This window comes from Camelus bactrianus, chromosome 4, assembly GCF_048773025.1.
Source record: "Camelus bactrianus isolate YW-2024 breed Bactrian camel chromosome 4, ASM4877302v1, whole genome shotgun sequence".
Lineage (NCBI taxonomy): Eukaryota > Metazoa > Chordata > Mammalia > Artiodactyla > Camelidae > Camelus > Camelus bactrianus.
In genome coordinates, this window is record NC_133542.1 from 78,153,762 (window position 1) to 78,167,038 (window position 13,277).

The window sequence follows — 13,277 nt, forward strand, 5'->3', positions numbered from 1 at the left end:
CAGCTGGCACGAAGCAGCACCAGTGTGACGCAGAGTTGAGGAAGGAGATTTCCTCTGTGTGGGCCAATCTGCCCCAGAAGACCCTGGATTTACTGGTGCCTCCCCATAAACGTAAGTGGGGTGAGGACCTCTCCCTGCCCACCCCCCTGTGTGTCCCACCCAGAGGCAGAGCAGGGCATCCTGGGCGAGGGCGAGGGCTCAGTCGCCTTGGAGAGGTGGGCTCACCTCCTCGGGTCCCCAAGGCAGGGCCCTGGGGCTGTGGGAGGAGATGGTCTGGGCTGTTTCTGTTGGGCAGACTCAACACCCCTCCCCTGCCCCCAGGGTGGGCAGTTCCCTTCAGAAAACCCAGAGGAGGGGTAGGGAGATGCCTGCAGAGAGGGTGAGGTGCCTGAGATGAAACTGAGCCGCAGCCTGTGGGGTGGAGCCGGCAGGGCCTCAGGAAGAGGCGTGGGGCTCCAGGTGGGCCAAGCCCCGCACTCCTGCCGAGCAGTGCGGTCCTGGAGCCCCCGGGGGGCGCTGGCTGCTCGCCCCAGTCCTCCCCACGTGCCCCCTGTCTCTTGTGTTCCCTCCCCTGCCTGCCGGCTCTCCAGCTGACGAGATGACAGTGGGGAAGGTGTACGCAGCTCTGATGATATTCGACTTCTACAAACAGAACAAAACCACCCGGGACCAGATTCACCAAGCTCCAGGAGGCCTGGCCCAGGTACCGGGTTCCAGGAGTCCCAGAAAGTAACTTCCTTCAGGTGTTTGACAGCAGAGGGAGCCCACACCCTTCTTGGAGGAGGTGCAGCGGGAAAAGGAAGCCGAGAGGCGCCTCTCTGGCTCCAAAGTCAGAAACCTCACACCGCCCTTCTGCTCCCGCTGCTGGTTGCCTGGTGGGTGGGGAGCCCCTGACTTGGAGAGCTGGTGTCCAGGGGCAGAAGAGGGGCTGGAGAGCAGAGGCTCTGGGCATTGCCACTGCAAGTGGTAGAAGGAAGGTTGTGAGGAGCACGTGAGATTGTTTGGGACGTGCAAGGAGGGCCTGTTTACCCTGAACACAGGCAGGGACCGAGGAGGCTAACACCCTCAGGCCCAGGGTCACACTGTGTCCCCCTCGTGCCTCTGAGGGGGACACTTCAGGGGCCGTCTTCCTGAAGCCATCCCTCACAGGTGACGCCTTCACCGCACTGACGCCTTCAGGGAGCGTGGGTAGACTCCTCGTCTGGGAAGTTGTCTGATGTCCAGAGTTTACAGGACACACCCCTGCCCTCCATTCCTTTGTCTGTGCACACACACACCCCACCCCTGGCCCTGGAACCTCCTCAGAATCCTCGCAGCCTCTACCAGTCGATTCAAGGGATCGTGAGATGAAATCTCTTTGCCATTTGTAATCATAGCCAGTCCCCAGATGTCGTAGGGAGGAACCAGGGCCCCAAGAAGTGAGATGACTTTCCTGAAGTCACTTGCAGGCCAGCTTGGGAATGGGCTCCTGCCCGGCCGAGACGCAGGGGTGGGACTGGTGCAGGGCGGCCAGCAGCCTCTTCCCGTCCAGTACGGTGTGGTCAGGGCGGGTGGCTGAGCACCACGTTTCCCGGCCCCAGAGACCCTCCTCCTCCCTGCGTCCCTTCTGCAGATGGGCCCTGTGTCCCTGTTCCACCCTCTGAAGGCCACGCTGGAGCAGACGCAGCCAGCCGTGCTCCGTGGAGCCCGTGTTTTCCTGCGGCAGAAGAGCTCGGCCTCCCTCAGCAACGGTGGGGCGGTGTGAGTACCGGGTGCTGTGAGGGCGGCGGGGAAAGGCAGGGCCCCTGGTTCTCCCACCGCTGCTCTCACTCCTGCTGCCACTGCGTGCCCCTCCCAGGGGCACCACCGGGCTCCCCGTGGGCAGCGCTCCAGCACAGGGAGCCCTTAGGCCCGTGGCCACGCACCTCCACCCATGTGCTTCATGGGGGTCTGGCTGGTCCAGTCTGCTGCCGGAGCAGTTGCTGTGGTGGACCTGAAATTGATCCTGGTACGTTAGACAGGCGCTCCGACAGCACTGAGGTCCCCTGATCTAGACTGTCCTTGCTCAGCTGTCACCTCCCTCCGTGGTGCCTGTTTCTCTCTCAGGTGAGGGTCTCTCCTCTGACTCCTTTGATGCCTGCAGGCCATTAAGAAGGTATTTGCCTCCACCTCAGGTCCTCGCCCCTTCTGGTTCTGTCTTCCTTTAAGACTCTTTCCTCTCAGATCTCCATTCTGGTACTGATTTCTGAGGCAACAGTTATTTCGTAAGCAAATCAGTAAGGCCCTTCCATAGCACGTAACTCCTGCAACAATAATTCTCAGTGACAACCCAAACCAAGTGATATGACCAGGCTGAGCTGCACTGGAGGGCGGGATGCTCTCCGCCACCCGCCAGGCCAGGCAGCCCGCGTCTGCTGGTGTCCCCCTGGTTGCGCACAAAGCTGGATGCATGCTCTGTCTCACCCAGAAAGGGCTGAGGGTGGGCCAACCTCCATCCTGGGGAGCAAGCATGGTTAGGATCCCCGGCTTCTTCCTCTCCTGTCCTCTCATCTTCCTCTCATGTTTTGGACATTCTTTTTGAAGCCTGATTTTGGGTCATGGCCTGCCAATTGGGTAGCTTTTGCTGCCGTACTTAGGGAGCCAACCTGGCCGTGCTTCAGGCCTGGGCCTTGGCCAACTCCTCTGGGGCCAGTGGGCCCAGGATAGCTTATGTTCACCTCCTGTGCCTTGGAAGCTGGAGACGAAGGCCAGGGTACAAGCATTCAGGCCTTCCCTTGTGCCCCTCCTAGGCTGGAGCTCATGGGATGGGGGTGACACTGCAGGGTGTGTCTGGAGGTGGAGGCCCTGCAGAACACTGGGAAAACTTGGCTGAACTGTGAACACTCCCTTGTGAAAACCGCACCCTGAAGAGTGCATGCAGACCCTGGGGACTGCCCCTGGGAGGCCTCTTGTTCCCACTCTCCTTTCTCCATGGGGGTTCAGATCCCATCTGTGTGTTTAAAGTTAAACAGTGGACTCTGAGTGTGCGTGTGTGTTGGAGGGGAGAGGGTGGTGAGCGGTCTTTTTAGATTGACCTGATCTTTTAGTTCAGGAAAATGAATGTCACTTATTCCCGTGGTTATAACTTCTACAGAAATCAGTTTCCACCCCTTTTAGTCGCACATGAGAGAGGGCCCCCTGGTCAGCTGGGGCCAGGCAGAGGGGGAACTTACTGAGCCGTCTGAGGCTGGTGTCAGTGCCCACCTGGCCTCGGCACGGCATGACCTCATGGGTGACCAGGCCTTGGAGCGAGCTCTGTCCTGGCCATGCCCCCTCCCAGGCCCAGCCTTTCCGAGGCTGCAGCAGCTCCAGACAGCACACTGCACGGGAGACGCTTTCCAACCTGGGAAGGTGAAGGATGTTCTTCTCAGAAACCCAGTGATGGCTGGTCTGGTCATCAGTGTGGCCAGCTGAGCCCGCCAGGCTCCACCTCCGGGCTCAGAGTGGGACTGTTGCCACCCAGCTTGGTGACTGAGAGCGTGTGCGATGCCTCTTTGAACGCGAGAATGAGCAGAAACCCAGGCAGATGCTGGGCAGTTTTGATGTCACTTGGAAGACGTGATAAGTAAGAGACACTGGCGGGGAGAGTGCAGGTGGGTGCGTTGTGTGTGCCGGGAAGGCCTCTGAAAGTGGTCTCACGGATAGGTGACACTTGCTCCTAGACCTGAAAGGCAGAAAGTCTCCATGGCTGGGGGTGGGGGAAGTCAGAGGGCCGTGGGCTGTCAGGGCTGGCTGTGCACAAGTGCAGCAGGGTGCCTGACACGTGTGTGCACGGCCTCGTCCTTGCCACGAGTGACTCCTGCTCCCACTGTGCCCATGAGCCCCTGTCTAGGGCCGGATGTCCCAGACCAGGGTCCTTTTCTCTGCCCGTCCATTGCTATACCTCTGCTTGGGAGTGGCCACACACAAGGGGCCTCACCCCTCTGGGCTCTTTCTAGCCCAGAACAAGGCAGAGGGTGGTGGTGGAGGTTCCGGCAGGTTGGAGACAGGTTTGTGGGGAGAGGGGCATTCTGTGGCCCATGGACTTCCCGGCCAAGAGGACAATCCTCTCTCTGCCACAGACAAACCCAAGAGAGTGGCATCAAGGAGTCTATTTCCTGGGGCACCCAGAGGACCCAGGAGGTGCCCTGCGAGGTGAGGACACCTCTGGAGCGAGGCCACTCTACGGAGATCCCGGTGGTGCAGACAGGAAAACCGGTGAGGGCTCCCAGGGCTGGGGGGCCGAGTTGTGGGTTGGGTGAGAGTGAGCTGGTGAGGGTGAGAGTATGATGGGGGGTGAGACTGGGATGGGAGAAGGAAGAGTGGGGTAGGGTGGGTGTGACTGGGGGCCTGCTGTTCCCCCAGGCTGTGGATGTCCAGATGCAGAGCATGGCCCTGAGAGGTCCTGACGAGGAGCCCCAACCCGGGCTGGAGAGCCAAGGCCGAGCAGCCTCCATGCCCCGCCTGGCAGCAGAGACTCAGGTGGGTGGCCTGGAGGGGTGGGGTCATGGGAGGGCGACTGGGAGTGAGGAGCCTGGCATGGAGGAGCTTGTGTCCCACAAGGGGCTTTGCTGGGGTGGAGCCTCTCTGACTGTCTGGGGACACCATCAGCCCAGTTGGGAACCCTCAGAACGCGATGCTGGTCCCGAGAGGTGCGGCCAGGCAGCCAGGAGCCTCCACCGCCCACCTGTGTGCAGCCTCCTGCCTGGGCACTGGGGCCTCCACTCATTGCCCCGTGCCCCTGACACAGCACAGCCTTTCCCTCCCTCTGGGACGCAGCCTCACTCCTCGTCTGCCCTCCCCTCCCCTCCCCCCCCACCGAGCTCTGGGATATCCTGACCATGACCCCATTCTTTCTCTGGATTCTGGAAGCAGTGCCCCTCCCAGCCTCTGTTCCTGCTGGGCCTCCTTTGGGGACCGGGTCGGAAGCTCCCAGGCAGGGGCTGAGCGTCCCTCTTCCACTTCCTCATGCCCCTCCCCTTGCCTCTGCCCGCCCCCCCCCCAACCCTGTGCCCTCCTGGCCTGGCCGCCCCCTCCAGCGGCCACTTTGGTGCCTCTTCTCCTTCCTCCGAGCGTGACCCCGGGAGGTGGCTGTGGGTGAGCTCGTCTGGAAGGACCTGTTTCGGCAGGTCCTGATCTCAGCCCTGGGAGCAGCCTCACGGGCCTGCATGGACAGACGGGCTGGCAGAGCCAGGCCCACAGCCTCCCTCTTCCTGGCATCCCTGCGGAGGCCAGCAGGCTGCCTGGGCCCCGCCCGGCCTGGAGAGACAGGCACATAAACAGCATCTTGTGCAGAAGGCTTCCTCGGGTGGGGAGGGGCTTTCCAGAGAGGGAGGGCCAGGAGGCCCCTGAGCCTCAGCCCCCGTGGGCCTTCCCAGGGACCCTGCAGGCCAGGCCCTCCTTGGCGCAGTCCCAGGGACAGGCACAGCCTGCGCCGTCTGGGGAGATGCCCCAACTTCGGCGACTGAGTCCCAGGCGTGTTCCTCCCTTCCTCCCGTGGGACTTGTCTCGCTGTCTGCCGGCCTCCCTGGGCCTCCCCCAGACCCCACCCTCAGGCTGTGCGCCCACCCGTGTCCCCACCCTTGTCCCCACTTACAGCCTGCCCCAGACGCCAGCCCCATGAAGCGTTCCATCTCCACTCTGGCGCCCCAGCGCCCCCACGTGGCTCATCTCTGCAACGCCGCCCTGGACCGCGCTCCGGTCGGCCAGGCCGCCCCCCACCACCACCACCGCTGCCATCGCCGCAGGGACAGGAAGCAGAAGTCCCTGGAGAAGGGACCCAGCCTGTCCGCCGACACGGATGGCGGTGCGTATGAGGGGGGGGGCCCCGCACGTCACAGTGGCTTGAGTGGGGGATCCAGGAGCCCTTGGGGGGACCCGCTTCCTTTCTGTACCTCACGACCCCACTACCAGCCTGAGTCTGGAGACCTGGCAGCTCTCACCCACCCCCAGCTCCTCCCTGGGACCCCTTGCTGGCCAGGGGGGACCCAGTCTGGGGTGGGGGGGGTGTTCTGTCTCCCAGCCTGGCTTGGCTGTGCTGATTCTCTTCTCCTCCGGCCAGCACCCAGCAGCACTGCGGGGCCAGGGCCGCCCCCAGGAGAGGGGCCTGCAAGCTGTCGGCGGGAGCGCAGGCAGGAGCGGGGCCGGTCCCAGGAGCGGAGGCAGCCCTCCTCCTCCTCCTCCGAGAAGCAGCGCTTCTACTCCTGCGACCGCTTTGGGGGCCGCGAGCCCCCACAGCCCAAGCCCTCCCTCAGTAGCCACCCTACGTCGCCAGCGGCCGGGCAGGAGCCAGGACCCTCGAGACAGGTGCGCCGGGTTGGCAAGGGCTGCCCCTCACGACCTTTGCCCCTACGCCCTGCAACCCCAGGCCAGAGCTCCCTTCCTGTCCTGGTTCCTAGGTCTGAGCCTGCATTCCTCCTCTCCTGGCCCTGTTCCATCCCATCCAGAGGGCCCCAGACCCTCCCGCTGTCCAGTAGCATCTTTACTTTCCTTCCCAGCTGTGGTTGACTGGGCTGTGGTCTCCTCTCCCTTGGCTGCGTGCCTGTCCCTTCCCGCCACCCACCTTCTCCAGACCACCATCCTGGGCCCAGCCAGCACCGCCTGCCACCCGTCTCCTGGGGCCACCCGGGGCCCATCCCCTCCTGTCCCTTCTCCGCGACTCTCACCTGCCCACCCGACCCTCCTTGACTTTGCTTTGCCCTGCTCTGTTCCGTAGGGTGGTGGTTCGGTGAACGGGAGCCCCCTGCTGTCAACATCTGGTGCTAGCACCCCTGGCCGAGGTGGGCGGAGGCAGCTCCCCCAGACCCCGCTGACCCCCCGACCCAGCATCACATATAAGACGGCCAACTCGTCGCCCGTCCACTTTGCCGGGGCTCAGACCAGCCTCCCTGCCTTCTCCCCCGGCCGGCTTAGCCGCGGCCTTTCAGAACACAACGCCCTGCTCCAGAGAGACCCCCTCAGCCAGCCTCTGGCCCCCAGCTCTCGGATCGGCTCCGACCCCTACCTGGGGCAGCGTCTGGACAGCGAGGCTGCCGCCCGCACCCAGCCGGAGGACACGCTCACCTTTGAGGAGGCTGTGGCCACCAACTCAGGCCGTTCCTCCCGGACTTCCTACGTGTCCTCCCTGACCTCCCAGTCCCACCCCCTCCGCCGTGTGCCCAACGGCTTCCACTGCACTCTGGGCCTCAGCTCAGGCGGCCGGGCGCGGCACAGCTACCACCACCCCAGCCAAGACCACTGGTGCTAGCCGCACCTCGGCCGCCACAGCAGGCACCTGCCCGGCGGGCGCGTCCCAGGCGATGAGTTTTATCATCCATGCTGGGCTCTGGGGGCACCGGCGGCGCTGAGCTGGGGGCAGCGGCCCTTGGGAGCAGGGCCTCGTGCCGTCTCCCTCCTTCACACCGGATGGATCGCTGAAGCCCCTTTGGAGGGGGCGTGGCTCTCTCTGGCCCTCACTTGGGCCTCCCTGGGTCTCAGCACAGGCCGGACAGAGGATGCGTCTGTGTGCTGAGTGGGCAGGGACAGGACCAGGATCCCGTGCGTGCTGGGAACCTTTCCCAGGAGGCCTGAGGCCTGTCGGGACCATCCTTTATCTAGACGTGCAGTAAGAGGGGCAGGCGAGACTCAGGGCAGAGTTGGTGGTAAACAGGGCAGGTCTCGCCCGCGTCCTCAAACCCCTGTGCCTCCGCACCTGAAGTGGCCAAGGGGCACTAGAAACACTCAGATACTCTGTTCCCCCCCCGACACTGTCACCCTGACAGGGACCAAATCTGGAAACCGTTCTTGCTGTTGATTTGGGTTTTTTTTATCACAATACCCTTCACTCTTTTTTGTCGATTCTATATACTTGGTCAAAACAACAACAACAACAACAACAACAACAACAACAACAACAACAACAACACCCCAGAATAACGGGGAAGGGAGTGTTAACTGTAAAAAGTCAAACCTCCAGGAGGAGCTCAGCTTTTCAGGGCATGTGTCTGTGGCTTACTGAGGAGAGGCTGTGTGTCCAGCCCGGGCGGCCCACCAGACCACCCCTGGATCCCACTGCTCTCGACCAAGTGCCTGACTTCCAAGCCCCTAGCGTGGGCTCCTGGGGGTGCGACGGGAGGCCTGTGTGAACCGCGAGCGGGTTTTGTGGAAACTGTTCGAAACAGCAACTGAGTAGAAAGCTGAGGTGGTGGGGAGCACTCAGAAAGCGTCCAGCAGGCGGCTGTAGCTGGAAGTGAAGCAGCTGCTGCCTGGTTCTCCTCGCACGAGTAGCCGCCACAAGGCAGCGTGGACGTGGCTGATTCTCAGGGATGGGGCACTGGCAGGCAGGGCGTCCTCGCTGGAGTCCTGCAAGTGTCTTCTTGCAGAAGGCCTGGTGGGTGAGGTGGGGGCAGGACAGGGTGGACAGGGTCGGAGCAGGAGAGGGCGGCGTCGGGAGCCCCGCCTGCAAAGAGGCAGGAGCTCAGAGGAGGTGGAGGGTGAGGGAGCAGCTACTGTGCTGAGGTCGGGTGTCGGAGCCCACGCCTGTCAGGCACAGGAAGTGGAGAAGCAGGCGGCAGAGCCAAGTCCACCTCTGTGGCCCCTCTCGAAAGGGGAAGACCACAGTTAAGACGTTGTCATAAAACACTAGCTAGAGACTCTGTTTTGTGAACAAAAGGAGTGTTTGGATGAGCAGATTCTGGTGTGTCTCCATGTTGTGGAAGTGAAATGGTCCCTTTGCTGGATCATCTGAGCCTCCCATTGGCTTTTACCCCACGGTTCTCCTTAAAGAAACTTGGTGTGTGAGGTGTGTGCGTGTCTGTGTGTCCCAGTGAGTGGATGCTGTGAACCCGTAGGGCTATGCAACAAAGACACACATTTATTAGAAATAAAACACACAAGACGCCACCTGTTCTAGGGTTTCAGCATGATTGTGACCAAACCGTTTTATAGAATTTCCTTACTAGAAGGCACAACACTCTGAAACTTTAAGATACCAGAGTATTTTACTCCAATAGGATATAATTAAAATCGGAACCTCGGACTGTGCATGTTATCATTGGGTCCTGTTTCAAAACGGAAGGATGTGAACTTTAAATGCTGGTGTTTTGTGTCTGGTCCCCCAGCCCGTTTTATTTTGAATGTATTCATTCTGTGCAGAACCACAGCTGCTTCCCCGGGCCATGCTGGGTGGAGAATCCATTTTTCTAGACCCGCACAGCCTTGCTGGCTTGTCTGGCTGCTTCTAGACACTGGAATTGGAGACAATTACCAGGAGGGGGAGGAGGTGCTGCGTCTTGTGTTCCCGACTCTGCGTTTCGTTTGTGTGCTGTCTCTTCTCAACTATCACGTTTCCCCTGGAACCTCATAGTGAGTTGCCAAACTTGAAATGCATCGACCAGTTGTCTGCATCTGGAACCAGTCAAGCAGTGGCTGTAGTTTGAACAAGTTATGTGTGCATGTAAAATATATACATATATACATATATTCCAGTATGCGCATGAAGTGTATATCTTCGTACTTTTTGATACAATGTATTCATTTGTTAATTTTTAATTATATTTGATATAAATCAAAGGTTTGTTGCAAAACTTTATATTTAAGAACAGTGTTAAAAAAAAAAAAAAAAAAAGAGAAGTCCCAACCATGCGACACAACTGGGACTTGCTTTCAAAAAAACTTTCTGTGATTGACTAGTTTGCTGCCTGAGTAATATTTATCAGCCAAACTTTGGATTCCGCTGTTGTTTCTACAATGACATTTTGTATGAAGCAAAGTCCTTGGATTAAAATAAAACTTAGCAAAAAATCAAAAACAAAACCCTACCACACTGCTGGATGATGTACGCGAAGGGTGCGGAGTCAGGTGGGCGAGCCGTCTCCGTGGGCACGCGGCAGGAGTGCGCAGGGAGCAGGGCTCAGAGAAACTGGGGACTTCTACAACTGGCTTTGGGCCTGGTCACGGCGCCAGGGTGGGTCAGGCTCGGTGTCCGGTGAGGATCAGGGTAGACATGTGGCCGGAGGAGCCAGGATGAGGCCTCACGGTGGGTGTGGTTGTGCTTTAGGGCTAGGAATACAGTGGTTGGGGGGTTAAGGTTGGGTTGAGCAGGCGTTGGCTGAGGTTTGGGGTGCCTGTGTTGGGCGGGTTAGCATGGAGAAGTAAGAGTGACAGGGTTAGGTTAGAGTTAGCTTTGGAGTTGAGGCTGGGGTTTAAGTTAGGGTCAGGGTTAGGAGTTAGAGGTTAGGGCTAGGTACAGGCAAAGGGTTTGTGTATATAAGCACTGACAGTGTAGGGTTATAAGGGTGTAAGAATTAGGGTTTTATTCAATTCACATTACAGTTCATTTTGAAAACGCATAATTGAACAGGTTTAGGGTTCAGATAAAAATGAAAATTACGGTGCTGACTACATTGGAAAAGGGATTGGGGTAGGGTTCAAATCTTGCAGTCTGTTCTGATGTGGACTCGTAGGGGGATTAGGGTTAAGGGCAATGCAGGATCATGGTCAGGCTTTGAGGTGAGGGTTAGGGAGAGGGTAGGGTTCAGAGTCAGAGGGTTAGGATGAAGGAGAGAAATTCAGGTTCAGTGTTTAGTGTTAGAAGTTAGGGTTAAAGGCTTAGGGACAGAATTAGGGTACATTGAGAGGGTGAGGTTTTTGAGGGATCAGGGTTAAAGGGTCCAGGTTAGAAGGTCAGGGTTCGGGTTGGGGGTTAGGTTAGATGGGCTGAGTCAGTGTCAGGGTTAGAACCAGGGTCAGGGTTAGGAGTTCAGGAGTCAGGGTTGAGGATCCTAGGGGTCAGGGGTTATTAGGGTTTAGGTTTAGAGGTTAGGGTTAGGGAGTTAGGGGTAGACATTGTGGGGTTAAGGTTAGCAGGTTAGTGTTAGGGTTAAGAGTAACTGGCCCTTGCCCCTCCCCACCCCACCATGTCTCTGAGGCCTCTAGGATGGACAGGACTCGCCCAGGGCCATTCATGAGAGTGGGGGTTGACCTGGACCTTTGGTTTTCTGCCCCCTAGTCCTGGAATATTACAGTGGAAGAATGAAATGTCTGCTCCGGTCACTGACTATCTCAAATCCACTCAACCTCAGTCAACGGTTGTTAAGGCCTCAGAAACTACACAGGGACTCCTCCCACCCTCCCACCTGGCCCCACTCTGCCCAGGCAGTCCCAGGTGAGCACAGCTCTGACACAAGGGTACTCAGCAGATACGTACGGATTTATACAGGACTAGATGCAGCGACCTGCCAGCCCCGGGCGCTGCCTTCTTGAGAGCTATGGGCCCTCCTAGGACTGCTGGATCTTTCATCCCATCTGAGTGGGCTGAAGTAGACATTCAAGTCTCCGGAAAGCCCTTGACCTTTAACCATCCAGGCAGGCATCTGTGATCCTCCAGCTCAGGCCAGCCTGGGCCCGGTCACGCCACCGTGGCCAATTATTGAGTTGACCATGCTGCTGGGCAACAGAACAGCTCCCTGGGCAGCACAGACACCCCTTGGGACGTTTCAGTTCCTCACATCCCCGTTGAGAGACAAGGGCCTCCTCCCTTTCAGCCTGCTAACCTGCCAAGAGAGGTAATAACCCTCCAAATGTTGAGTGTGGCTCTGGCCACAATGACCATGCAGCAGACTGTGCCCCTAGAACCCTTTGGCCTTCGTTACGAGAAACGTTTGACATTCACACTCATTAAGAATCAAAGATGTGGGAGCACCCGGGCCTCCCCACAGGCAGTTCGCACGGAGGCCACACATCCTTGGAGGACCATCCTTGGATGTGTCAGGGCTCAGCCCCTGTGGCCTCTGGACGTCCTCCATCTACAGGTTCCACGTTGTGGAATAACCCTTGAGCCTCTCACGGCTTCATTGAGCAGGAATTTCCTTACCATCCTACGTTTGGTCTCTGCTCTTTGTAAAGGAGTGAAGGAGACTGGAAAGTGAGTCAGTTTGTTCTTCGGAGACGGGTGATCAGTGTGGCCAGAGGTAGGCATGACTCGTGGGCTCCCTACCTCCCAGGGACAGGAGTGAGGTCTGTGTGCCTTTTGCAAACAGAAGAGCTTCTTGCCTTCATAGCAGGAGCACTGGATGGGGGGGGGGGGGCTCAGCCCGTGACCCTACATCAACTCCTTCCTTCCTTGGGCTTCTGATCCCACAGCAGCGCAACGGGCCGTCAGTGGCGTGGAATCTGCTGCTGTCCCCAGCCCCGCCTCTGTCCTCATGTCCAAGTCCAGCACCTCAGCTTTCCTTTGGGAACTACTTCTCACCTGCTTCCTGTCCAAATGGTTGCAGAGGGCAGATCCTGTGTTCCACCCACCTTGAAGATGCATGTATGATCCAGCTCTAGCCAATCCCATGTTCCATCCTCTTTGTGTTCCGATGGGTTCAAGGATGAGCAGGTGACCCAAGCCAAACCAAGCCAAAGACATTTTAGACTGTGACTTTTCATGAAACCCAAGGGAAGGTGAAACCCTTTCAGGTAAAATGGATGATGAGTGCTGGAGTTGCTGGAGGCCCAGAGGCAGCGGGAGAGACTGTGCCTGTGAATGGGGCCACCCAAAGGCGCTTAGCTGGACGGAGGGTTTGGAGAGGGAGCAGGGCACTCTGCGAGCGTGTGAGACCTCCTGGCCCTGCCAGGTCCAGACCTAGACTTAGACCTGCCTTTGCAAGTATTAATTTATTTCTACCAGTTAAAATACTCATTTATCTTACTTAAGTGAGCATCTTCAGTTTGGGGAGAACATCAGTGATGCCCCCCCGAACCCTCCCTGCTGGTTGCTCCTGCGTCCGAGCACCAGGCTTCCCAGCATCACCGCCTTGGAAGAGATGCGCGGGCAGGAGGGAGCCTCGCTCTGCAGAGGGAAGCTAAGGCTGCGGGGATCAGATGCAGGAAACCCGTGGGGAGGGGTGGGGGCAGCACCACCGCCTTCAGCTGCAGCTTCTCAAAGGGCCCTGGAGGATGCAGACGTGGCCTGACTCTGACTTGAGAGCCGTATCTGAAGAGTCTGCCTCGAGGGGTTTAGCCCATGTGGGTGGCTGGGGTCTCAGTGAAGTCTTGGGGGTCCTGGGGCTCCGGGAGAGCAGCCCCTGTGTTCCCTCTGCCCTGGGCCCGGCTCCTCCATGCTGCTGGACACCCACTCTACTCCCAGAAGCACACCTGCCTCGAGAACACCTGCTTCACACGCTTTTCAATTGGGAAACATCTGAATTGGGCATTCCTGGGTAAATCAGTTAAAATTCCTCTTTCATTTTTACCCACATTATACTATTACTTCAACCAGGCATGTCCCTTGTGGATGGAGGACCGAAGTCTCTAAG

The 13,277-nt window shown here is 58.7% G+C and overlaps 1 protein-coding gene across 5 annotated transcripts in view; it reads left to right on the forward strand.

Annotated features, from left to right (window-relative positions):
• CACNA1B (calcium voltage-gated channel subunit alpha1 B) overlaps window positions 1–9,784 on the forward strand; it is a 173,343-nt gene extending 163,559 nt beyond the window's left edge. For 3 of the 5 annotated variants that reach the window (XM_074362846.1, XM_074362848.1, XM_074362847.1), the window contains 8 exons: window positions 4–111; window positions 591–703; window positions 1,613–1,740; window positions 4,080–4,215; window positions 4,363–4,479; window positions 5,596–5,803; window positions 6,059–6,303; window positions 6,713–9,784. In XM_074362846.1, coding sequence (XP_074218947.1) covers window positions 4–111; window positions 591–703; window positions 1,613–1,740; window positions 4,080–4,215; window positions 4,363–4,479; window positions 5,596–5,803; window positions 6,059–6,303; window positions 6,713–7,243 — 1,586 coding nt within the window. In that variant the 3' untranslated portion in view covers window positions 7,244–9,784. Of the gene's footprint in view, window positions 1–3; window positions 112–590; window positions 704–1,612; window positions 1,741–4,079; window positions 4,216–4,362; window positions 4,480–5,595; window positions 5,804–6,058; window positions 6,304–6,712 lie in introns of those variants that run through there. The other 2 variants (XR_012506676.1, XR_012506679.1) reach the window with 1 other exon arrangement.
• The last annotated feature ends 3,493 nt before the right edge of the window (window positions 9,785–13,277 follow it).